Source organism: Takifugu flavidus, chromosome 17 (assembly GCF_003711565.1).
Source record: "Takifugu flavidus isolate HTHZ2018 chromosome 17, ASM371156v2, whole genome shotgun sequence".
Taxonomy (NCBI): domain Eukaryota; kingdom Metazoa; phylum Chordata; class Actinopteri; order Tetraodontiformes; family Tetraodontidae; genus Takifugu; species Takifugu flavidus.
Window position 1 is genome coordinate 11,390,292 of NC_079536.1, and position 25,721 is coordinate 11,416,012.

A 25,721-nucleotide genomic window follows, 5' to 3' on the forward strand; every position below is an offset into this window, starting at 1 on the left:
TAATAAAGCAATTTTTCATCAAAAAATGGATCCAGAGCTACTTTTCATCTTTGTAAATATTCTTTTACTGAGATTCTGTCGCCTGGTGAGGAACAGACTATTCCGAAGAACAATTATAAGTGAGGGGGGGATCAGTGAAGATTGTTGTTTTTTTTACACATTTATGTTGTAATATTTTAAGATGATCATATTGGACCCCTACTGAAAAAATCTCTGATTTCAAAAAATTTCATATATCAAACCGCACAGTAGAAATTACCTTAAAAAATGTATCCCATCAGCCTTTACAGTATCACGTAAATGGCTGATGGGATACATTTTCCGAGTTTGTACACTACTTTTCGCAGTGCATTGTGGGATACATTGAGTGCACTACAGCGATGCTCACTAACAATTCGGACACTATTTCAAAATGGCGTCCACACTATTGAGTGCACTATGTAGGGTATAGGGGGTGGTTCAGGACACAGCCAGTGTGTTTTCTACTGAGAAATCCATTTGACGACGTGCACTAGCGGCACATTTGCATTGTTATTGCATCGCCAGTTACTCCTGGATTATGCAAACGTCCCACTTCATCTGCCACAATCGTCTCAGAATTCCGTTCTGACTGGAAATGTGTCGGTCGGCCTTCTGACCCAATAAATCTAACCGGGTTGGAGACGGAATTCTCCACTTCTTGTGCTTCGTTTGGGGCGCCGTCCTCTGTCTTCATCATATCGAGCTGCGACAGAGCACCTCGGCGATGGCGCCTCCTCTGCGCCCGGACTCTGGGAACCACACGGGCAGCCGCTCGCTGCATCGGGAACTTCTCACCACAGCAGAAGCACCAGTCTCTGGACACAGCTGCAGACTGATGTCACCCTCCTACTAACCGTCTGCCACACCAGTGCTCCCAGTCCAGCAGGGGGTGGACTGGTGATGGATGCAGATCAGCCTGGCCAAAGCGAGGCGGGTGCGCCGTCTCTCGCCACGGGGGCCACCAAAAGCCATATTCTGGTGTCTGATACCTCATCCGGCATCACTAGCAGCAGGTAACCCAGGAGCAGATGGTCAGAACCAGAAGACCTGCACACACATTAAAAAGAACGACAGCGACTCTCCTGAGTCTCAACAGTTGTTCCGTTTCTGTTCAGACTTTAGATGAGGTCTGTCATCGGCAGGATAACGTCACCAGGGCCCAGTGTCCTCCTCACAGCCGCACGTGACTGTGCCACCAGGGCGACTGTTCGCCGAGCACGGCTGTTCTTTAAACGGTGTTTTCCTTCATCCTGGCGGTCACATCTGGGTTCAGACTGAGGTTACGGGCCAAACCCAGCCGCTGTGGCTAACCCATAAGCACGCTAAATCATCGTCTTCACCTTAACCAGGTTGTTTCTTCTTCTCTTTTACGTTTCCTGAGCACAAACTCTGTGACTGTAATTTATATTTTAAAAGGTTTCTTTTTTGGGGGGGAAATCACGATGACGCAGTCGTTTTTCTGCTTCATTTTTATTATCAGTCGTTTGATTTGCCATTGTACCAAAGATTCTATTTTTAATGAAAATCAACTGCAATATAAGATCTTAAAGAGCAACACAGTAGAATAAGCCATCTTTCTGAACACTATTTACATGTTTACAGTATAATACAGCAACAGTACACAATAAAACGTCACAGTCAAGATTGCACAGACGTAATCAGGCCACAGTGGTTGAGTACCGTGGTTACGGGACAGAAACGAGCACAGCGGACATCTTTGGCTTCATGGGGATCACTCTGACCTCAATGAGCACGCACACAGACGGGTTGGAACTCATTCCTCTGATCAAGAACAGAAGATGGGATTATGATTATTCCATTTCTACACAGCTCAGTAGAGGAGCTGCTCGAGCATGGTGGTTGGGAAGATTGTATCCTGAAAGTCCTGCTGTTCTGAGACTTCTGAGACGGCCCTGAATCCTGTCAAAATGTGTTTCTGCACGGATGCAGAGTGTGTGCACATAATCTGCGCCCACACTGTAAATGATGAGACCGCGGCGCTTTAAATCCGTTCCCCGCGTGGCTTCGCGTTCGCTCGTCTTTTCATTTGCGGTAAAATTAAACTCGTCTTCATTCCGCTGTAATTGCTGGCGTGCCAGCGACGCTCCCTGCGGTCCTCCATGGGATGTGGGCAGCAGTTACAGGCCACAGAATGAGGGAGGGAATGCAGAGAGAACCCCCAGAAGACAGTGGGAAGGGGGGGGGATTGGATGAAAGATAGATGGAGGAAAGGAGAGAGAGGGAAGGGAAGTGACAAGGTGAGGCAGAGCGAGAGAGTAGGGATCCGACAGAGATGGATGCAGCGGGGTCACCGAGGTGAGGAGACGCTGTAATGATTAGATCACTGATCCCCTCGAGCCCTGGGATGGCAGAGGAGGATGTTCACCTGGTGGAGGAGGAGGAGGAGGAGGAGGGGGGGGATTACTGTAGTCTGAGATTACAGAAGACAACTCCTCCTTTTACTTCTCTCGGTTGGATTCTGGTCAGGAGGAATATGAGGATATTATCTCAGGTGCTTTAACAGCGAGTGTTTCGTGTCCTTTCTGAGGTTCTTCGAGGGTCAGAGCTCCTAATCTGATGACATCATCTCTGAGGCTGAGAGGTGTTTAGAATGCTTCCACCTAGTGGTCACTTCAAGAGGCTGTTCAGAGCTTCACACGAGCGTCCACGCGCACTTGGACAGGAAGTGGAGCGGTTGCCTGCAGATTTGTGTCTCATTAAACCTCACAGAAGCAAAGTATCCCCCTAAATATAGATTTAGTATTTACACATATTCTAACGTGGCTGATTGTTCGTGGCGAAACAAAGCGATATAAAAAGCGCCCCGACTGAGGTTCGAAGAGCTCTCATGTTGCGATTGAAGGGCTCATTTTGGCGTCAACAAGGTAGTTTTGTGTGATCAAATGCTGCCAAAAAGCATCTGGCTGTTATGTTTCAAAGACCCGGCCTGTGAGCGGCTGATAGAGTGAGACAAATCTTTCAAGTAAGTCAGCGAAATAACAGGCAAAAGAAACCCGACGTTCGGACCGCGATTGATCCTCGTGTCCTTCTGAAAGGCGGCGTCGCTCGTTCCCCGACAGGCGGCTAATGCCTCTGATCAGATAAACGCCGGCTGCTCCTGTTGACAGAGCTGCCACCGATAAGGGCAGAGGATCGCTAAGAGCCCCCACAACTAAAACATGAGAGCCTGACGCCAGGATAAAGAATGTGGGAGGAAAACGGCAACAACAGCCATCAATCGCTGGCAGTAATGCAGAACTCTCTCTCTGAGCAGCGGTAAGATTGTGATCATAATCTGAAGTGTGTGTGAGAGTGTGTGTGTGTGTGGCTGTGGGTCATTATGTCATCAATAACCACCTGCATTAGTGGAAGAAACCCAGCGAAGGTCAGGACTGACTGAAATCCCTCCACAGCGAGACGTGAGATGAAGGAGAGGGAAGAAATTTGGGTTCTTTCAAGCTCAGATGGCTCTATTCCCACAGGGGCCAGGATGGATGGATGAGCGGAGAGATGAGCGGCGGAACAGAAGAGTGGCATTTGAATATGTTCTTTTGACAGATTGGCGATGGCCCGCTTGGCAAGCAGAAACAGGTGGAGATGAGGCGGGGAGGAAGGAGAGTAGCGGGTGGGGGGTGGGGGGTTCATGATGATGGCCAGAGTTTGGGTCAGGGGTTCTGGCAGGGGGGTTGCGTCCTGCTGACAGCCAAGCTGCCGGCTGCTGGAGTCACTCAGCAACAGAGTGAACCAGGAATGACTCCGCCATTTCTGCTGCTGTCGCAAAGGCCTCTGGGATTTGTAGTAGGCGGGCGGACTCCGTCGAGGAGCCCGCGGGAGTGTTCGTGACTGTTCCCGACGGGTCGGACCCCTCACTCCTCACCCTCCTCCACGTACGTGGATGGGAACCAGCCCACCTGAAGGAGACAACAGGAGTGGGAATACATGTTCATTTATGGTTAGATATGGTTCGTTTTGCTGCGGGCTTACCCTTCCATTAACCTCTCCCCTCCACCAGCCGTTGGCTCCCGACTTGGTGTAAATTTTCACCACGTCACCCTCCTGCAGCGACAGCTCGCGGGTGTCGCGTGAGCTGAAGTCGTACCGCGCGATGGCCACACCAATCACTTTTGGAGTTAGCACTGGGAGGAAAGACAAATGTGGGGGTTAGAAGATAGAACCGAGACATTTGGTGTCAATCAAACGTACAAGCTGATGTAGAGCCGCTGACGAACTTTAGCCCCTCATTTTGTTAGCTAACACAGGACAAGTTGCTCAACTTGGACTCGGGCTCGTGGCGTTTTGACCTATCTTACCCTACAGATTAGAACACGAGGTGAAGTTTGTAGTTTGTAGGGGACAAAACACGGAGATAAATATTAAAAGTTAAAAGTCTGTGTGACGTACACTGTAGCTGTAAATCTGTGACACGGCCTGTATGTACACTGCACAGTGTTGCAGCTGAGGCAGATACAATAGCGAGTGTGTGTGTGTGTCTGTCTGTGTGTGTGTGTGTCTGTGTGTGTGTGTATGCTGTCAAGGTAGACAGTAGCGTGAGAGACAGCCGTGGAGAAGGTTGGCTAGTTACCGCTTCTCCCGCCTACCCTGAAGACTCTCAACCTTCTCCTGGCGCCGACTGTGGGGTGGGAGCGAGCTAGGCTGACAGCTGGAAATGGAATGTCAGACCTCTACAGGCAGGCCGCCGGGACAGAATATGGAATATAGAGGATTTGGGAGTGCGTGGACAGTTACCACCTTTACAGACACAAACAAACAGGGAGACCAGAAAACACCTCGAACAACACTGACTGGTCTTCTGCCTCACGCACACCCTTACACTTCTATCATTGTGGGGACCCTCCCTTTTCCTTTTTTACCCTAAAACCATCCTGTGAAGTCGTGACAACCAGCCACAATGTCCTCACTTCCCAAAAATGTCCTCACTTGGCTAGTAGAATACTGATCAGTATGTAGCAAGTACAAGAACACACACACACACACACACATGCATTAGTTAAAACAGTCGATCAGATGAAATGATGTTACGGGAAGAGAGGGAGCAGACGCAGAGGAAAGAACTCAGCCATAATCCGGATGCCCTGAGATGCAGCCAGCATGCAAACGAGCCATGAACACGGAGGAGACAGAGATGTCGGGGGGGTAGAGAGGAGCGATACCTGTACCTGACCAGAAGGGAGCAGAGGAAGGAGGCACAAAGCTGTAGCCGGCAGGCGACACAAAAGAGAGGCCACAGAGCAATGGGGCTATGGCAGGAAGCAGGCAGAGGGTGGGAATGGGGGACAGTCAGAAAGAGAAGCAGAGAAAAACAAGTCACCGTTTCATTTACACTGCAACTCTGGGTTAATCTGTTAAAACAGGAATGCTCACACCTGTTGGTTCCTCCCAGCCAACCCTCCGACATTAAACGTCTTTCCAAATCCTCCCCGCGCAGCGGCTCAGCTCCCACTTTAGTCAGCGCGGCGAACAGGGAACGACGTGTTTACTTGTTTGTTTAATTGGGACGAACACGCGGCGCTCTCACAATTACCACGCGGGGAATAGACTCCTCTTTACACATTTATAAAGACAACCACCCAGCTGTAACAGCAACGCGAGCGAAGAGCTCCCTCCCCAAAGTGAGTCTGACAGACACACTTGGCTTGCTTTGGGGCTTTTTCCCTTTCCGTCCTTGCGGTTGTGTTATCACAGTTTAAATGTTGTCTTCACGAGGCGTGCACGTTCCTCCACCGCGCAAGTGAAAATTCTCCAGCTGTGAGTTTGTAAGCCCGCCCCGGTGCGTGCCACTGGGAACAGACACACGCGGTCCCCACAGTGGCAGACAAATGCTGAGAAACCGTGATGAAAAATTTGCAGCTCCAAACAATACCACCGGCGCGCTAACCGCTCTGGATTATTGATATGCTGTGAGGGGAGCACAGCTCCGCTGGCATTTTAAAATGAATACTAATCAGCGCGCCGAGAGGCGGCTCAGCACCCCTAATGGCATCTAGGTACGGGCTATATGAAGAGCGATCGGCCTCCACTTCACGCAGCCGCCAAAACACCAGCTGCATTTTACCCGCTCCATTTTTACTCGGTCTGATTTGTGGAGCTGGCTGGAATACACGATGTGAGCCGGCCGCCGGATCCAGGAGCCCGTCGGCGGGAGCGGGACGGCCTTGGCCGCGTTGCTACTGTCGCTAGCGCGGCGCTGCCGTCTGCTACGCTGTCTCAAAGTTCTGTGCAACATTAATTAACTGTCCTCCAGCCGCTTTTGTGGAAGTACATCAAAACTGAGGAGTCGTCAGAAAAAGCGAGCCCGCACGCCAGGAGGATCCTGCCCACAAGACGGCGGACCACCGCAGAACGGGACAAATGTGGATTAGAGCTGTCTCTAATTGTGATTTGAGGCAGCGTTTGAACAAAGGGCCACGTCTCTAGCAGACATACGGCTCCGCGCAATCTGTTCGCGCGTCTCCCACCTAGCAGACGAGCCTCAGACGGTCGGGACTGTTTTTCTCCACGCCGCGAGCAGCAGCGGGAGGAAAAACATCGCACTCGCAAACTGGCTGTGATGACAATGCAGGGAATGTTGAGCCCAGACAGCTCAAGTTTCACCGAACTAATGAGGACGAAGGACTGACGGACGCAAAAACGCCTCCTGCTCATCGATTCAACCGTCCAGGTCATCGTCTGTGAACGCTGGAGCTAATCCGGGCGGTTCCGGGGGAAGAGGCCGGACGTGAGTGGAGCACCAGGCAGTAGAACCAAAGTCTAGCCTGATCCGTTTGCCTCCAGATCCCCTCACGGTCATGCTCTTCTTCATCCCTCTATCGGTATTCCGCTGCGTGCACGTCAGCCATCGCCTGCTGCTCCTCAGGATCTCCGTTCGCTCACGAAACTCAGCGGCAATAAACCCGGGTTTCGGGACGCTTTGTGCTAAAGGAATTCTTCCTATTCATGACACGTGGAAGCACCTACGGACCCTCTGAGAGCCCACAAACACAGTGACGGCGAGAACGGCAAGGCAGCGCTAAGCGTCATGGCTTCAAACATCCCACAGCCTGAGTCAGACAGTAATCAGATTACATTAATAACGTTTTCGGCCCCGATCACAGAGGAGGAAACGCCGAGTGTCTCGTTAGAGCTTGTTATTTCTCCACACTTCTGAGCATGTTTGGGGTTTTTTTTTTAATCAAAGTTGCCGTTTGGCCACCATCTGCCTGCAGAAAGACCTGACGTCCGACGGCGGAGAGGATTATTTCCCCCTCGCGACGTTCACTCCCCCCTGGATGACCGTTGCAGCAGAAAATGCCCCATTTTCTGGCAGCTTTTTCCAAAAGTTGCTGTGAACGTTGCTTTGAGGGCTTTTTCCCCCCTGTAACATTGCAGGAGGAAGTGAACACTGAGGACAATTTTACAAAAAAGAGGTCAAAATTTGAACAAGTCTAACATTTGGACAGGAGGACAGACCGAGCGAAGCAGAACATTCTGCGGCTCCTCTAAATCGGTGAGGGGCAGAAAGGAGGGGCAAAACATCTCCACACTGGACCCACACATGAAGAACGAGTCATCAGACATTGATCCACCATTAGTGGTCCAAACCACAACAGCGGGGGAGGGGGGTAATGGTTGCAACATCTTCAGCCAAAAGAATAGCGAGTTTTCAGGCTCAGGTGGACTCGGACCGAACGTCCTGGGGCGTGTTGGTCCGGCTCGGGAATACTCACTGTTGCTGCCCGAACGGCTCAGGCGTTGCAGAGCAGCGTTTTCTTGTTCCCGGTAAGGAAAGTGCAGCGTGGTGTCCAGACTCCTGAAGCCTTCTCTCAGAGAGTGGTGTTTGTAATACTCAATCAGCTCCTGCACACACACACACACACACACACACACAGAGGGAAGTCTTACTGGGTGACTCTAAAACCAGCATCTGCTGATCATCTGATCAGCCAATAAAGCGAACTGGTGAACTTTTCCTCTAAACTCTGCTGTTCCCCAACGCTGAAGCAATCGGCTCTTGTCGCGGCTGCTTTTGGGAACGTCGGGAATGTACGTTCCTGATTTATTAATGACTGCGGTGGTGGAGAATGAGGAGGGGGTGGGAACTCACTAATATGCTCCTGAACTTCTTGTTCTCGGCGATGTAGAAGCAGCCCTCCTTGGTCAGGATCTTTATGTGCTTCACGTCGTTGTTGTACCTGTGGGCCATTGAATAAGTTATGAGTGTAATTTCCCTCCCTGATCACAGCCATTGATCGGTGGTGGGCCGCCGGTCCCCGCGGAGAGCCCCGCTGTTGCTCTAATGCATAAAGTCCCAGAGGTTTGCCAAACGTGACTGATGGACTTTCCAGGAGAAAATGTGCCCACCCGCTTGTGTTTGCATTAACAGGGCGGCTGATAGAATTCCGGGGCTGGGGGATTTAAAGCAAAGACCACGGGGGGCATAAAGCACCCCTGTCCGTCTCGGGGCTCGTTCCTGTCCATCAGCGAGGCTATTATGTGTACATTAGGAGGTAATTATAGAAAACCTCAGCTGGAAACGTTTCATCTATAGGCTGCCTGTGAATCAGCCTCCAGCAGAGCTGAAGGAGCGTCGCCAACACCGGCGGAGACCCAAAATCTGACCCGTTTGCAATGAGACGCGCAGTACACAGCTGCTGTAGCATCGGTGTCGGCTAAAGGGTGAAATACATCCGCACTGAGAAGGACTCCAAAGCAGAGATGCCCTTTTTTTGTCATTTTCCTTAAACGCAAACATGCATAGTTGCAATGGTTCCACGTCTCTCCTTCAGGTTGCTGAAGAAATACTCAATCTCCTTCCTTTTGTGTGAGGATTTCATCCTCGGCGCGCCCTTCAAACTGCACCGAACGCTGTTTCAAAACCTTTTTCAAAACCTTTTTCAAAATTTTCAAGGATTTCCTTTGTGTGTGTGTGTTGGTGTTTCAGGCAGCTGGTCTATCTGAAAGATTTCTCATTGCCTCTCTGTGTGAGCGAAGGTCAAGTGTGGCTGTCGACCTCAGGCTAACGTTAATAATAAACTCCTCGTAACAGATAAACGCGGCCAACATTAACGGCATCTGAATGCAGCAACAGCTGCGGTTCTAAAGTGTCCCGATGAGTGTCGGACTGAGAGTTATGATCCTCGGGACCTACTTTATGCTGATGGCGTATTCCGTGTACTCCCTGCTCCGATGGCGGACCAGGTAGGTGCCGTTGACCCTGTTGATGAGTTCAGCCTCGGCCTGCAGCCTCTCTATCGGTCCTGCAAACCTGGGGAGCGAGGGAGGGATGGAGCAACTTGAGCAACTCTTGCTGATCAAACTGATATCTAAATGAAGCCAGAGTCCGCCTGAACTCACCAGGGTTGACTGGAGTAATCTACTGGCTTCGGGACCTGTAAACCACAGCGAGAACACGTTCTCTCAGTTCAGACCGCAATAAAAGTCTTTTCCAGCTCATATTTTGTATATCTATAAAACTGGAGCACTTTACACTGCAAACAGCCATAAAATGGGCTAATGCTGCCCTTATCTTTACGACGGAGCTCGTTATCTACGGTGGAGACTCGTGTTCCCGAAACAGCTGGACAGGCTGTTTTTCATTTTATCAACAGAACGTGATAAAGCTGGACGGAGACACGTAAACAGACAGCACAGCGGGTCCCCTCAGACCCGGTGGCCCGGTTCAACTCCAGCTCCCATCTGACGATGCGGTGGCGGCAGGGCGAAGCTACTTACACACGGACACGGCTTGACGGCATCGCTGGGAAAGAAGCCAACCTCTTTCGTCGACAGGATCCTGCCCTGAAAGCACCAGGAGATAATAGAGTTACATACATCTGGCCGACTCGGTGGCCATATTTCAGCAACAATTAGCTGGCCGCCAATTCACAGACCTAGTTAACCGTCGCTGGAATAATGGCTGACAGGAAAATGGAGAGAGTTCCGTCTTCCTCCCTGGGAGTTATGTTATTGTTGTTCTCCCTCTCCGTGCGCAATGAGTCGCTTTTTTGTTCTAGAATATTTCATTTTGATAAAGTTTCGTTAAACTCACGGCTCTTCTTACGGACTGCATTATTCATGGAGGAGTGTTTTCAGGTCACGGATGCAAATATACGGAAGCTCCATGGACACACTTAATCACCAGAGAGCGAAGCAGCTCTCCATGTGAAAATAATTATTTATTTAGCCTTAAATTTACTGTTTAGCCTGGAAAAATGCCAGTAAATACGCTGCCTATTGGTGGAAAACGACACGTTCTCGTCTCCAGCTTTAATTACAGCTGCGGGTGTTTTGGATGCTGGGGACAAATGTTCAGTCGGGGGGGGGCTCACATCGCCGCTACCTGGGCCCGATTTCTGCTGCACCCCTGCTCAGGGCGTGACAATGATGACTGCTGCTGGGGGGAGCTGACAGAGTAAACAGATGGTCTCTGCAGAATGGAATGAAATTACGGTGATCGATTCTATTTGTCACCCCCCCCCAGAACAGAAATGATTATGGTCTGCTGGCGACAAAAGTGATGGATATTGAATGTTTGCTGACTACGGGGCTGTGGCTGCCTTTGGTTAAGCTTTTACACGGCGTTAATTGAATTCTTTATCAATTTGATCTGGTTTGTATCTGCTGGGGCAGGTCTGACGCCGTCCCCCAGACGGGCGTCGCGACACGATGCCCTCTTCAGGCCCACGCGGCCAATGACGCGGCCACGCGGGAAGCCCCCCCCCCAGCACCTCCAGGAGTTATTCACAGCCTGATGTCGACGTCACCGTATATTGTTGATTAAATACTGAGAACGCTGCTTTATTTAAGTGGAGGCTATGAACTGGACAGGAAATGGTTAAATGCAGGATTGATGCGGGGTGGCGGCGGCGTGCGCTCTGACCTGCCACCAGGGACTGTGGATGTCAGCGCAGAGCAACTCGATGATGTCACCCATCTCGATGCTGAGCGCGGGGCCGGACGCTGGGCTCGGGACGCCAAAGTAGCTCCTGATGACGAGCATCTTGGGGAGACCTGTAAGAGGGGCCGAGGTTAGCCGCTGCCAGGTGAGCGTCGTCCGTTTGAAATGTGCATCCGGGTCCGACGGCCGGAAGCGCGTTGCCGGGACACTGGGATGGCCCCTTTCAGGCTGCTTCAGCGGGCATTTGAGTGATGAGCTTTTACGTGTTTATGTATCGACGCTATGGCTATTTTAGCGAGCGGAAGTGTAAAGTGGATGGAAATCCACTCATTTCTCGGCACAGGTCACATGTCGGGCATGTTTGCTATTCCGGGGGCGGATCTTTGCGCCACTAAACTGTTGTTGACCCCACTATAGATGGTAATGAGAGGGCGTGCGCGTGTCTGCACTCCTTGTCAGTGCCCTCGCCAATAATTTGGAGACATTATCAGACTGCAGATAAACGCACAGCTGGCGCTTATCAGGCACTTAGATAAAAGACGAGTGTGTTGCAGCACGGATGCTGTTTGCGGCTGCACCGTGCACACCGGTTCTCCTAGAGAACCCTGGAAAACCCCGACAATTATCAGATTATCGCCGTGGCAATGCGCCGGCAGCAAAACTAGCCTGTATTAATTTGAAGAAATGACCTGAATCAGCGTTATCTGATTTAGCAGCGACAACTTTGATCCCATAAAGTCAGATCATTAAATCTGGCCCGTGTTGACGCCCAGACGCGACAGATCCCAAGACTGGGTCTCACAACAGAGCAATAAAGGGAAGAGTGTGTGTGTGTTGCGACTGTGTTGTTCCCAAACACAATATGAGGGAAAAGACGCTCAAGCGTGAGCATGAAGACAGCTCAAGGCGAATAACTGAGGAGCCGAGCAGATTGTGTTCGCGGCTCCGAGATGCCGCTTCTCTTCCGGGGTCTGTTCCAGCTCTGGTGTCGGGCCTGGCAGCCCAACGTGTGCCAGCACGCTGAAAAAGACTTCTGAAAAGACACGGGGCCCGTGGAGAATTGAGGCTTGGGGGCAGGAATTGCATTTCTATCCACAGAAGGATGAGCTAAGGGTTAGCGCACCTTTGAAACCAGACAAGGGGAGCAGCGGCGAAATGTTGGGAAGCGCCGAGGGCCAATCAAGTAGCTATTGATTGGAATGCTTCTGCAGTCAGAAATGATTTTCTGCAGCATAATAGACGGAGGGTGGAAAAATGAGTGTTTAAGCCTGGTTGATGAGAGATTAAAGGCTCCTTGTGCACACACATACAACACATTACACACACACACACACACTCTTTGGACGCTGTATGTACAAAAACGCCAACACTGTATGAACGTCATTGCTCTGCTCCTCTGACATGTGTTTACTGCAGGCAGCCGTCATTCTGCAGCTAATTAGTGTGTGTGTGTGCGTGTGTGTGCGTGCGTGTGCGTGTGTGTGTGTCTCACCTGGGTCTCGACCTTTTCCCTGAAAGAAAAGCACAAATTTACTCAGAGCAACAGGTTTAGCTAACAAACACATGCACAGGTGAGGGTCCAGACATGGCCGCCGCCCTCTCGTGCTGCCCACACCTGAGCCGGGCTGCATTAGCGACCCGCTACGACACACAAAGGAGTTGTGCAGAGCTATTTGCGCGGACAAGAACGAAGCAGGCGATTGCACCTAGCGTAGGACCGCTGCCTCTGCTGTGGCGGGACGCAGCAAACAGCAGCGGACGTCTGAGGGCAAATCTGCAAAAACAATCTTGTTTGGGCGCATCAAGGAGGCAGTTAAGTCAACTGGAGTCTCCTTGGCGAGCGGCAGCGGGAGGGCGCAGCCTTCAAAGTGCAGCAAAGCTTGAAAGAGGAGGCGAACACAGACGGACGGGTGGACGGGCACATCAACACAGACACGCAGCCACGGCGGCGGCGGCGGCGGCGGCGGCTCACCTGAGATCTGACGGAACCAGGATCTGAAAGAAGTTTGAGAACAGGCGCGGTGAATGACGGGTTGGCGGGAGCACGCCAACACTTGCACACGCTCGCCGGAACGACGCGAGACTCCCTCATTAGTGGAGAAGGCGAGCGCTCGTGTCGGACCGTGGTTCACTTTGTTTTGCTGCACTGCCACTACCTGACAGCCGGGATAGACGAGGTAACGAGGCCGGCGGGGGGGCGGGGGGAGGCGGGGGGGAGGCGGGGTGGCAGACCTGCTATGTGCTCCACCGGTTTCTTTCATTGGCTCCCAGAGGGATGGTTACACCCCCCGGACACACAGCTACACACCTCTGCACAAACAACCCTACCTGGGCAGCTTCAGCTAGTGCATAAACACACACATACCCCTCCACACACACACACACACACACACGCGCGCGCACATACGCGCACGCATGCTCCGCTCTCAGAGGGCCTGTACTTCTTCAAACGAACTTTGACACAACAACAGAGAGCTGAAAACACCCACAAACGCAAGTAAACAACATCTTAAATAGTATTTTCACCCCCCCCACACACACACACGGACACACACGGACACACACACGGACTATAGTTGCACATCTGACTCTTTGATGTTTGTAAAACCTGCCTCACACTCATCTTGGAGTTTTTTAAATTGAATAAACTCTTTTTCTAAATGTGCATCTACTGTTTGTGTTGTTGTTGTTGTTTGTTTGTGCTTCTGTTATGACTATGTTGTCTTATGTTGTGTGGATGTAAGTCCATTCTTAGTGTCTTAGCCAGGTTAAAGGGCCTCCAAGCTCATCCTCAGGTACTTATCGTGAAGTTTTATCTCTAACAAGTGAAGCGGAGAACTTGGCTCATTGTGTAACCGGCAACGTTCAGAGGAAGTGACTATAAACACACACACACACGCCGGTGTGACGCTGTGTGTGTGTGTGGGGTGGCGGGAGCTCAGGCTGTGCTCGCTCGGGTTCAGAAACTTTTTAGCATTCTGACAATACAAACATACACAAATCAGGGCCTGAAAACTCCCGCCAACAAGCGCCTCCACGCCCCTCCCCCGCACGCAAACACGCTGAGAACACGCTAAGCTAGTTTCAGAAGCTCTCCTTTCATTCCGCAAGTTTTCCCTCCATCTCTCCTCACAGCTGCCGGCGCTGCCGCGCAGGGAGCTGAGTGACAGACGCACAACAGGATCACAATCCCAAAAGTCGGGAGTTGCTGAAAAGGCGGCTCCAAATGCTGGTTAGCTTTGGGGAGCGGTGCCGGCGTCTGAGAAGTTTCAAACCCACCCTGGAAAACTTTACAAGGAATGTGTGCAGCACTGATCAAACGATCCAAAAGACGCGGGAAACGATCAGCTTTTTATGTGAAGGCGGCGAAGTGGACCGTCGGGTGGTGGATCGCTCAGAACGCGGAGATAATGAGAAACACGCGGCTCACCTGTTTTTCCACAGCCGCTAAAGCGACCCAGGCACTCTTTGTGGGCACCTAAACCGCACTTGGAGCACAGATAGCCCTGGTTGAAGACGCCCCTGCAGCACAGACACATAAATACACTTCAGATCAAGTCAAAAACACCATGACAGCGGTCGGAGCATGCTAAAAACCCGCTACGCTGCCTTTTATGCATGCGTGATGTCAGTGAACGCATCACGAGATGTTCCTCACTGACTTACAATCAGATCTTCCAGCATATTTTGGTGCAACTGCCTCCTTTAGCTTGTTAACAGCTGATTAGCTGTATAATCTGCATTACCGCGCTAACGTGCTGCTAGGCTAATGAGGATTCTCACACCATCGGATCATTCTGCAACACGTAGGAAGAGGAAAAACTTGTTTTTATCAAGCGGCTACAGCAGGTAAACCGGGAACTATAACAGCTCATTAAAAAGCCGGTAACAAAGCCAGCAATACTCGATGTGCAAATGATGTGCACACATACGGGCTGAAGCAGCAGCGTGTCATTTGCATAAGCATCTCAGAGGCCCTAATTAAAATGACATGAAGGTAAAAACTGCTTTGCTTCACTCTCCAGCTAAGTGTCAGTTTAACCTCAGAGAGAAGTCTAGCATGGAGTTAAAGTGCAGTCGTTTTTCCTTGTTGCACTGTATCATGGGAAAGTATCAGGATTTAATCCAGCAGGAGACGTAGACGCGTACTTAAGGACTCGCTGAAAGGATGCAGGTTCCGGGAGGAGGGGCTTAACAGGGAGAAAACCTCGTCTTTTATTAGCCGCTTAAGCCCAGAAGACAAATAACTCTTTTATGGGATGACAAGAAAATAAGAAGATCCTGAAGAAAGCAATTAAATGCCCCACGTCCTCTTCATCCTCGCGGTGCTGACCCGAGATAAAAGCTGCCGGATTCCGTTCTGGCTCTGGTGATCTGCAACCTTGTCCCCCTTTTCCTGTACGTCACCTTGGAGACGTGCTAAAGCGCGACAGACAGTTTTCCTCGCCGGGGAACCACTCAGCTGAGAGCGACCGTGAGCCGCGGCCCTCGGGGCGCAGACTGGAGCGGTGTGTGTGTGTGTGTGTGTGTGTGTGTGGTGTGTGTGTGTGTGGGTGTGTGTCGCACCTGAGCAGCATCTGACAGGAGTTGCAGGAGGTAATCCTCTCAAACGTGTGCATGTGGAAGTCGTGGAAGTTGTTGGTGGCGTTCTCAGGGAGGATGTTGGATCTGGAGAAACACAGGAAAACAATCATCCCCAACCACAGACATCTGGAGCGTCCTGGACCTGAAGGGGGACACGTCCCGGGAGGAGCTGTCCCCCTGAGGTCGGAGGAGAAAACCATCCACTCGGATGTTCTGACTGGGATGATTCAGCGTTTATTGATTCTGATTCTTAAGAACTGACAATACTGCAGATCGGAGATCGATGATCCCACCCAGACGTCTGTCCTCCGGGGGTCAGAGGTCAACGAAAGGCCAGCTTCCCTTTTCGGTAACTGGCAGCTCGAACGCTCGTCTGCCTTTTCTCTCTCTACTTCTGTCCATCAGGCTCAGTTTCCTCTAATAATGTCCTCCACCAGAGCCCCGTTGGTTCCTCATCTCTCCCCTCAGGTGCTTCCTCCAACCTCTGAGGTGGGACCTGGAGGCAAAGCTGGACTGAACCACGGGACCTTCCTCGCTAGCCTGCGCTAGCCTGTGCTAACCTGTGCTAGCCTGTGCTAACCAGCCCGGTTACTGTCACTGTTAATGGAAAATCAGATAAATATGTAGCGCTACCTACTATAAATTATGTTTTGAAAGATCTGTGGTAGATTAAAGTTTGTTTTAAATGATGAAGATCTATTTAAAATCTTTAGAAATCACATTTTTCGCTGCTAAATCTGCGTGGAACGACTGCCGTGGGGCTTCGTCAGCGGTGTGTCCCTCATTAACCATCCAGCCGGAACGAGCCGGAGCGGGAAACTGCGACGCTGTGACATCACGCCGCCGTGACATCGCGCCACCGTGCCTAAACTCACGCCCCACGGCGATGGCGCACACTCACATGGCCATGCCAAACTGCTCCAGCCACTTCTTTTTCAGCTCTTTGGTCTTGAAGAAGAACTCGAAGCCGCTCTGGCCCTGTTTGTGCGTGAGGTAGAATCCGTAGGACCACTGCAACAAAACAACACAGCGTCAGGTGGAGGAAAAGCGGCGCCGTGGCGTATAAATAAACCGCGAGCCCGGGTGAGCGGGAGGAGAGAGGATACGGGGAGACAGATGGAGACAAAGAGATGCAAAATGAAAGAGGGCTGCCTGGGGGAGAGCCAACAAAGAGTGGAGGGATGGAAGGCGGCAGAACTGACAGACAGACGGAAAACAGAGAGAGAGATGAAGGATGCGAGGTCGCCGCGCCACGGAACTGCTGGACAGCGGACAGCACGCCGACCGGCACCAGCACCGGGCCCGGATCATCTACATCAGCCAGGCTGAAGGCTAAACACCGCCCCGTTAGCCGCGCCGCTTCTGGACGGCATCACTTTACAAACTACGCTTGTTTTCTTTCCTGGGCTCCTCGTTGGGATTGTGAACTTCTAACGCTCCCGTCCGAGGGCCAAAAAGATGCCGAGCTCCCGGTGCTGTCAGGAAAGCTCATCTTATCCGCCGATAGAGGAGAAAAAAGGAGAGGAGCGCTCTGCTGAGGCATCCCAGCGGACCCCCCAGGCTGACAGGGAACAGGAGCATCTCCAGCTTCTAATTTGTAAAGAGAAAGAGGAGCTGCCGGTTTCTTTCTTTGGTGGGACTTTGGAGTTCCAAAGAAAGCTCCATCCCGTTTATACGCTTATTAAACGGAACCACAGAGGTTGTTAAATCCACCACAGGTTAATTGTTTTCTCTGGTGTTTTTGCTTAGGCACTAATAAAAGTGAAATAAAGGCAACAAATGCGCTGAAATGAAAGAAAGCGGCGAAAGAGAAAATGGAACATGTGGGAGAATCATGCCGGCGTCTTGAATTGATGGGATTCCAGCGGAAATGATTGTTTCCGGCTCATTTGTATTCAGGGCAGCCACGGGAGCATCTGCTGCAATAATATGTGACCATAAAGGTGCATATTATGGTCTGTAATGTAGGGACAGAAGGGTTAAAAAGCAGCACCTGGGCCTAGCTTAGCAGTTAGCAGGGGCTGGCTTCCTGATGGCGTTAGCAAATATTAGCAAAGGAGTGACATCATTAAGTGATCTAGTCTGACACACATATTAGATCGGGGCCTCTTTCCAGTTCATCTACGAATAAAGACGTATTTTGCTTCAGATTAGGGGTCAGGGTTGAGGGTCAAGGGTCAAGGTTTACAAACTTGTTGTGGTGGTTTTGGCAGCGACTGTCCTCACAAAGATAGACATACAGTGTGAGCGTGTTTGTCGGAAGGCCTCCGGCGAGGTTTCCCGCCATCTGGGAGGAGACAGACTGCTGTCGTCTGATCGTTGCGACACTGTAAAACATGTCGGAACAGTAAATCCGCTCAGCCGCGTCCTCGGCCGACGACTCTGGATCATTTGAGCGGCGCGTTAAAGACGTAGACTTTGGTTCGGGTGGGTATAAAATGCCATCATGAGGCAGGTTAACGCCGCTCCAGGGGCGTTTTACGACCCTGCGTTTATCTGCTCAACCATCGGAGCTGCTCATTACGCTGAAACAAGGCGGCTAATTGGCCCGTCAGCCGCCCGCCCTGCTCTCAAATTTGCTGACTCAGCCCTAAAGAGGCAGTAATGGAGTCAGCAGTTCAGGCCCCGCCCCCCCCACACACACACACACACCACTGCAGCTGCCCAGCTCGTATCAGACGCCTGTTTTGTTCGTGCATCCATGTTGTTGTTGTTGTTGTTGTTGTTGTTGTTGTTGTTGTTGTTGCTGTATTACTGTGTTTACGTTACGTTGGACCTGACGGAACCATCACCAGGACCAGGGCAATACCGGCACCGGGTAATGGAAGACTGGAGCGCCAAAGTTCTGAAAACCCTCCAAACGTTTTCTTTCTTTCTAAATGACGGACGTGAAATCTGTCTTTCACGACTTTAATTTAACGTTAAGTGAAAAGCGCCGCTGCAAATATTGTATGTTTGTTTGTTTGTTTGTTTACGCGCACAGCGGCCGTTTCAAGCCTTCGTTTAGAGAAGTTCTGTGAGTAACGTGACTGTTTAAAATAATGGGGACTATTTTTGGGGGTATTTTTGTATTGTGAGCTGGAGCTTTTCTATCGTTTAACTCTCATTAAAGCGGAGCGAGAGATTTTAATGAGGAGGAAAGTGTGCATCTCGTCCTCTTTGACTCCGGCGCCGTTTAATTGTGGCTAACGTCTCTGCAGGTCGGAGCGAAATCATCCTGCCAAAAGTGGGATTTCGCGACTCGCCTGGAAGCCAGAACTGAAATGTCCACAAAGGCGGAAACTGCTGCCAAAAAAACAAAAGAAGAAGAAAAAATGCTTGAAAGGAGCGAGAGACGCGCCAGGAGGGCGACGAGCAGGTCTGAGAGCAGCGGCCGTCCAGTTCTGAGGCGGAGCTAAACGTCTTTGAAAGATCCCTCCCCGCGTCCCCTGTCCTCCGTCCTGGACGTCACGTCGACACCAGCAGCCTGATGAGGACGGTGGACATCGTGGACGATGGCGTCCGGCCGTCTGCGGCCTCAGACGCTAACGAGTGTGTGGCGTCGCTGCTGCCTGATGTAGCGGCTCAGGCTGGGGGGGTGTCGTGGTCGGGTTGAGGGTGTCGTGGTCGTGTCGTGGTCGGGTGTGAGGGTGTCGTGGTCGTGTTTGTGGGTCGGGTGTGAGGGTGTCGTGGTCGTGTCGTGGTCGGGCTGCGGGGGTGTCGGGGTCGGGCTGTGAGGGTGTCGTGGTGTGTCGTGGTCGGGCTGCGGGGGTGTCGTGGTCGGGCTGTGGGGGTGTCGTGGTCAGGCGGTGGGGGGTGTCGTGGTCGTGTCGTGGTCGGGCTGCGGGGGTGTCGTGGTCGGGCTGTGAGGGTGTCGTGGTCGGGCTGTGGGGGTGTCGTGGTCGGCTGTGGGGGTGTCGTGGTCGTGTCGTGGTCGGGCTGCGGGGGTGTCGTGGTCGGGCTGTGGGGGTGTCGTGGTCGTGTCGGGGTGCGGGGGTGTCGTGGTCGGGCTGTGGGGGTGTCGTGGTCGTGGTCGGGGTGCGGGGGTGTCGTGGTCGGGCTGTGGGGGTGTCGTGGTCGAGGTGCGGGGACGTGTCCAACCTTTCGGGTCTCCTTGTCAGACGTGGGGTTGTTGGTGATCTTGAAGAGATGCAGGTCGATCACCTCCTTCATCTCGTAGTTGTCTCCTCGCCGCTTGCACACGATCACGGCGGCGTCGAACAGGAAGATGTGCCTGCGGTTCAAGAGAGAGTCGGGTCACCAGGGGACGGTCCTAATCCGGACCCTTCCTGAGATCGGATAACACGGCGAAGCTCCAGCGTCGTGTCAGGAAGGAGAAGGCTTTAATGCCTTTGGACGCGTTTCCACTGCAGGAGGTCCTGGTCAGAACTGGGCTCAGGAACTGGGCTCAGGAACTGGGCTCAGGAACTGGGCTCAGGAACCCTCTCCAGGGTCCCCCTCCTGCAGTGGAGACGCGCCTTTCGTTCCCACAGGACTTTCTCTGTCTTCCTTTCTCAGACGGGTTCGGCAGCTCTTTGGCTGGAGGAGGTGAAACCAATCGAGTCTCCAGATGCGATCAGTCAGTCAGACGTCTCACCTGTCCTGTTTGGCTCGTTTGTCCACCGAGGCCACCCGCACCTCCCCGTCGCCTTTGGGTCTCCCATAGTTACTGAGCGCCTGATTCTGCAGAAGAAGAAGAGAGAAATGGAGCCGCAGCGGCGACGCGAAGGAGCTCTGAGGTGAACGAGGAGGAGAGACCGGCCGCTCACCAGGTTTTCTATAGATTTCTGGTACTGGTCTATTTCCCGCAGCGTCTCGTTGTCCCTCTTCACTTCGTTAACGTACTGAGCCAAGTCCTGCACATGGTTACCAAGGCAACAGAGGAAAAACAGCATTTAAACAGCAGACACAATCCGTTTTTAGAGGTTTTTGCCTGTCACACACTCCAAAATGAACTCAAACACTTTACAGGGAACACTTTTCTCTGATATCTGTCTTATGCTGGATCTGTTTTTCTTTTCTTTTTTTCACTTTTTGACCATTTTCCTGCAAAAACCTGCAGAATATTTCAACTGATTTCCTCTTCAGCCTCCTGGCCAGCAGGGGGCAGCCACGCTGAGCTTTGCCCTCACGTTTAAAAACTCTCCCACGTTCTATCTTTCTTTTACTGACACTTACAAACCAAAATGTAGACAGAAGAGGAGAAAAAGAAAAAGCTGAGCACGGTGGCTAACGGCCGGCGTACCTTCATGGCGTCCAGCGCCAGCCTGAGATTGCCCTTGTCGGTGGCGTCGTGAGTGTGTTTCACCAGCTCCTATCGGACGGAGAAAACACACAAGTGAAGCGGGTCGTGGACGCATTGGTCCCTCCTTCTGTGAAACATGCTTCCACACACTCTTATCCTGCCGCAGCCGTGATCTACGGCTGCTTCACACACATCCTGGAATAAATCTGATAGTGTGTGTTTGCGCTCGCTGGGGCGTGTGTGTTGGGCCTATCTGAAATTGCTCGCCGGTGCCTGGCCGCGGTGTAAACAAGACATCTAGACCTCGGCAGTGGATAAGGAAGGATGTCGTGCATGTCCTTCATACAAATACACACACACTCAGGTATGCGCACACACACACACACACACGCTGGCCCACTGGGGGAGATATATGGGTCTGCGTGATGCTGTTCAAATCCCTGGTGTCAGTCAAGCTCAACCTGGGCATTATTATCAGTTCCAGGACTGCAGAGTCCCATTTATCTCCCCCCACCCCTCACACGCGGGGGGTGGGGGGGTGTCACGGCGAGGGCCGTACGCGAGGACTCGCTGGAGGAAACCGTGTTGAGGTGCTTTCAGGATGGAGGAGAAATGATGAGCTAAGGCGCTGAAGGGAGAGATTGATTGGGGGGGGGGGGGAGTCTGGGAGTCGGAGAAAGTGACACCAGGTTTTTACAGCGCTGGGAAATAACACAGCTCCTTTTTATTAGCTGAGCAGATGTTTGACGCTCACTGGCTTTGATTCTCCTCTCGTGGTTTCAAAGAGGCTGAAACCACATTCTTAAAATATGAAAGAAGATCTTGCTCCTAATGATGAAAGTTCATGATCTCGGGAATAATTATCGACTGACTGAACACTTTAAGATTCAAATTTGTTCAATAATTGTATTTTTTTTTTTCAAATGTCTTTGAGGGATCAGAAACGGGCTTGATGAGCATGTTAAAGGTTAAAAATGCACCTTTAATTGTGCCTTTAAAGGAAAGTTTGTGGCTCGTTATTGATCACAGTCCTTTAAAGGTCTGAATGTTTCCATGACGATGACATTGACACCTCCACCGTCTTGGTCTGCCCTCTCTTTACTCTCTCCATCCCCCTCTCTCCTCATGCTCATCCCTCTCTGATCATTACTGTACATCCTGTCAATGAGAAGCTGCAGGAAGAGACGAGAAGAGCCTGAAGAGCAAACCCGAGGAAGAATAAACGCGACCAACAGCGCCCCCTACCGACCACCGCAGGAATGACCGCGCTGGTTTTTAACGTACCAATAAGGAGACTTTTGTCCGGGTTTGACCATTTACAGAAGGATTATGAAGCAGAGAGAAGAGACCAAAGTGTGCGCAATAATAAATATATTGCAGCGGTGTAAACATTTTCTGTCGCGTTGATGTGAGAGTTTATTACGGAGGATTGTGTTTCTTTTTAAAGCCTGGATCAAAGCAATTAAAGCGTGTTCTGACAGCCTGACTTCACTGCTCAACCACTTTAAATCTTCTCGCAGAGTCAGCTGATAACTGTAGACGTTTTAATCTCTTTAGTGTTAATGTCTTTGCACTCAGACTTATCACAAGTTAAAAATAAAGGAAGTAAAAGGAACCTAAACTTCAGGACAAAAAGATGTTTCAATCTGAAGGGATTCAAACAGTTTTATATAACATCAAAGGTTGTTCCATATAAAAATAATATGCTTATGGCAGACTGGTTAGTTTCTAATGTAAAAACGTGATGACAAAAACAATGGTTTACCTGAAGGAGGAGGTGATACTTCAACACTCGCTGCATCGGCACCACCAGCAGATCCCTCAAGGTGAACTTTCCATAGTTGGCTCGCTTTGAACACTCCTGCAAGATGAGAGCAAGTTTTTCCAAACACAAACTCGGATTTTCATCTCAGACAGCGGCCTGTGCGCGGTCACCTGCACTACCTCAAATGTACACATGGGGGCGCACTCCCCCAACACAGAAAACTGCAACAGGCCCTGGACCAGGACCGGTACCAGGACCCGCAGCAGGACCAGGTAAAGTCCAGCTTCGTGCTCACCTCCAGCTTCATGCGGATGTCCTCTCTGTCCTTGCAGAGCTCATCCAGGGTGCCGATGGCCGTCTCCACGTGACTGCAGTACTTCCCGTAGATCAGCAACCTGAGACCAGAACAGTTGCTCAGATTTCCAGATGTTCAGAACATCTGACGGCGAGTTCAGGGTCTACCTCTCTTTAAAGTTGAGGAAGATCTGGTAAAGGTTCTGGGCACTTCTGTGGTGGAGCGAGTCCTGGACCTCCACTAGTAAACATTTATGAACTTTAACCAGTTCCTTAAAAAAAGCAGAGTCCAAGTTCAGTTTGCTCCCTGAATTATTGGTCATGAATAGATTCATCTCGTAAAAACTACCGAGTCGTGGTTTAACAGATCATTTCCGATTTTTACTCCCCACCGTTGAAATGAAAGACAAAATAAAGATGGTTGTTGTTTATCATATGATGAGTAAATCTTTGTCGTGGTTCTTTGCATCTTAAAAGCAGCGACGCATTTAAACAAATCCTTATTTACGTCGTATAATGCTGGGATGATGACGTCATTTGCAGTCACCCAGAGAAAAAAAATGAACGTAGAACTTCAGGAGTTCCGACAGCAGGGGGCGGTAGAGATGCGCGGTGCTTTATCCACCGTCCATCATCAGTGTTAGCATCACCCTGGCGTTAGCCTTTAGCTGTGCCCGACCTCCTCTCCACCCCCACCCCCACCCCCACCCCCCCAGCCCTGACAGTGAAGTGTGAAGTAAAGGTTCTTACCGGGATATTCACGAAAACACTTTCGATCTCAGCCACAGATAAATAGGAGGTGAGGGGGGACATAAAGTGCTGCAGCGGGGGGAAAGAGAGAGAGAAGACGTGAGAAGGACGCTCGTCCCGTCCGGTCCAAGAGCGGCAAACTCATCTTGCAAGAGGCCATTATGGTTCCTATTATAGCTGTTGGACGGCGACCAGCTGCACTCAGCACAAAACAATCGGGGACGTCCGGGTCGCAACAGTAATCTCATTTTTACAGAGCGCGCAACTCAAAGACTTCCCCTGCCCCCCCACCGACCCAAACTCCTCTCCTGAGCTCCTCCGCTGGGAAATCTGCTCTTTAAAGTAGCCGTGAGTGGGAAGGTTAGATACCGTCCTGGCTGAGGCGGGGGAACACGGCTGCTGCTTGGTTCTGCACCAGGAACACTTAGAACCTTTGACTAAGCTACACAAAGGTCAGCAGAGGGGCTAAAGTGATAAAACCCACTGTTCAATCCACTTTCCTTCTGTGAAATGGAGACAAAAACAGACGAAAGTGGGTCCGTGAGCCAGATCATCAACCCAAACTCACATGAGAAGCTAATCATCATAAAAAAAGGTTAGCGGAGGGGAAACAAGAGGGGAGCCGTTTCTGCCCGCGCAGATTTCGATGTGTTTTGGACGCCAGAGGCCTCCCGAGGCTGCAGACGCCGCTACCTTCTCGATGGATTCCAGCGTCTCCGTGTATTTCTCCTCCGTCTGTTTGATCTCAGTCAAGCAGCAGCTCCTGATGTCGGTCTCGGCCTGCTTCTGGAAGGGCTGCGACCCCAAAACACAAGAGACACACCGACGCCGTTACAACGCCCTGTAGCGGCCACGCGGCTCTACCGCGGGACACAGGAGTGATGGAGGGAAGCTGCTGACCGGAGGAGGAAGAGCCTCCGTCTTCATCAGGTCCTCGTAGATCTCGCCGCCGTCCTCCTCGTCATACACGCAGTCGTACAGGTCCTCCTCGTCCTCCACAACTTTCTCGCTGCAGCACAGGGGACAGAAAGTGTGACTGACAACATCACACCGGTTGTCACAGGGTCGCGCGCGTGTGTGTGTGTGTGTGTGTGTGAAGACTATATTAAACCGCACATCCATCTGCTCTCAGATCAGTTTAGCAGCTCTGACAGTGCGGCGTGGGAGGATTACGCAATGTGGTGAGTTTTGGTGAACGCGATCTAGAGGCCGGGAAATAATTGCGGCCATCACTCAAGTGGCGGTTGTCAGTGCAAAGAGAATCTGAAGCCGATCTGGGACGCGATGGAGCCCACAGGATGAGTGGGGAGCTCGTGGCGAAGGGTTGAGAGGAGAGAAGACGGCTGCCTTTGAGTCAACACCCAGGAACAAATGTTCCGCACACCCACAACCATCTGTTGTCTATTTAACAGCAGAAAAACTCAGAATGAAAGCACCAAAAAGTGTTGAAAACGTTTCAGCTGTGTCGACGTACTCGATGAGGTCCTCCAGGTGGTTGTAGATGTCCTCATCCTCCACGCTCTCCTCCGAGGGAAACGGCCTTGAAAGAGGGAACACGGAGTTAAAGTATCATTTTTCCATGTTTTTAAAGCATCTGTGTTGACCTGCAACAAACCTGATCCCCGTTTGCTGTGCGATGGCTGTGTGGGAGAGCTTAGACAGTGTGTCCACCACCTGCAAAAGGAATCATGGTTAAACAAGCCTTTGGATTCAAACGTCACTGAACTCACAGCGGTCCCGGGACGCTGGGGACGGTGCAGTTCCGGGCGTGGACGCCAGGGGGCAGCATTCAACCACATTCTTTTTTACATTTATGGAAACAAACTTTACATTCCGCTTACAGCCGGCGTGTAAAACGTGCCTTTGTGCTCGCGTTAACTTGCTGTTTCACCGATTCATGACGGGTCACGCGTGTCACGTACTAATCGATGTTCCCACGCAACCACGTGATCCAAACAGTAACGATTGTGCGGTCATGTGTGTCGGCATGGTAACGTGATGACCGTTGGTATGACATGTGTCACATCACCGATCACGTCCTTCGCCGCCCTTGACCCTCGTGGTGCGGGAGGCTGCGATGTGTCACAATCTACATGTGATTGCCTTCTACTGGCGTCACACACACACACACACACACACACACACACACACACACACACACACACACACACACGTTTGCCCTCAGATCA

At 51.3% G+C, this 25,721-nt stretch overlaps 1 protein-coding gene and 1 long non-coding RNA gene across 3 annotated transcripts in view; both read right to left on the reverse strand.

Annotated features, from left to right (window-relative positions):
- Positions 1-1,475: 1,475 nt before the first annotated feature.
- LOC130513416 (guanine nucleotide exchange factor VAV3) overlaps positions 1,476-25,721 on the reverse strand; it is a 42,939-nt gene continuing 18,693 nt past the window's right edge. Inside the window, exons 3-28 of one of the 2 annotated variants that reach the window (XM_057012141.1) lie at positions 25,148-25,206; positions 25,007-25,072; positions 24,433-24,541; positions 24,226-24,327; positions 23,533-23,601; positions 22,951-23,054; positions 22,784-22,883; positions 22,489-22,584; positions 20,724-20,792; positions 20,248-20,334; positions 20,076-20,161; positions 19,580-19,712; positions 16,401-16,510; positions 15,482-15,583; positions 14,346-14,437; positions 12,888-12,910; positions 12,408-12,426; positions 10,898-11,028; positions 9,751-9,816; positions 9,373-9,407; positions 9,167-9,283; positions 8,123-8,210; positions 7,746-7,875; positions 5,199-5,279; positions 4,006-4,157; positions 1,476-3,932 (exon numbers count right to left, since the gene is read on the reverse strand). In XM_057012141.1, the coding sequence (XP_056868121.1) occupies positions 3,888-3,932; positions 4,006-4,157; positions 5,199-5,279; positions 7,746-7,875; positions 8,123-8,210; positions 9,167-9,283; positions 9,373-9,407; positions 9,751-9,816; positions 10,898-11,028; positions 12,408-12,426; positions 12,888-12,910; positions 14,346-14,437; positions 15,482-15,583; positions 16,401-16,510; positions 19,580-19,712; positions 20,076-20,161; positions 20,248-20,334; positions 20,724-20,792; positions 22,489-22,584; positions 22,784-22,883; positions 22,951-23,054; positions 23,533-23,601; positions 24,226-24,327; positions 24,433-24,541; positions 25,007-25,072; positions 25,148-25,206 (2,271 nt within the window). In that variant the 3' untranslated portion in view covers positions 1,476-3,887. The remainder of the gene's footprint in view (positions 3,933-4,005; positions 4,158-5,198; positions 5,280-7,745; positions 7,876-8,122; positions 8,211-9,166; positions 9,284-9,372; positions 9,408-9,750; positions 9,817-10,897; positions 11,029-12,407; positions 12,427-12,887; positions 12,911-14,345; positions 14,438-15,481; positions 15,584-16,400; positions 16,511-19,579; positions 19,713-20,075; positions 20,162-20,247; positions 20,335-20,723; positions 20,793-22,488; positions 22,585-22,783; positions 22,884-22,950; positions 23,055-23,532; positions 23,602-24,225; positions 24,328-24,432; positions 24,542-25,006; positions 25,073-25,147; positions 25,207-25,721) is intronic. The other variant, XM_057012142.1, reaches the window with a different exon arrangement.
- LOC130513559 (uncharacterized) lies at positions 11,218-12,396 on the reverse strand. The gene is made up of 2 exons (XR_008946759.1): positions 12,039-12,396; positions 11,218-11,948 (listed from the first exon to the last, which is right to left on the reverse strand). It is a non-coding gene; the product is annotated as an uncharacterized LOC130513559 (long non-coding RNA).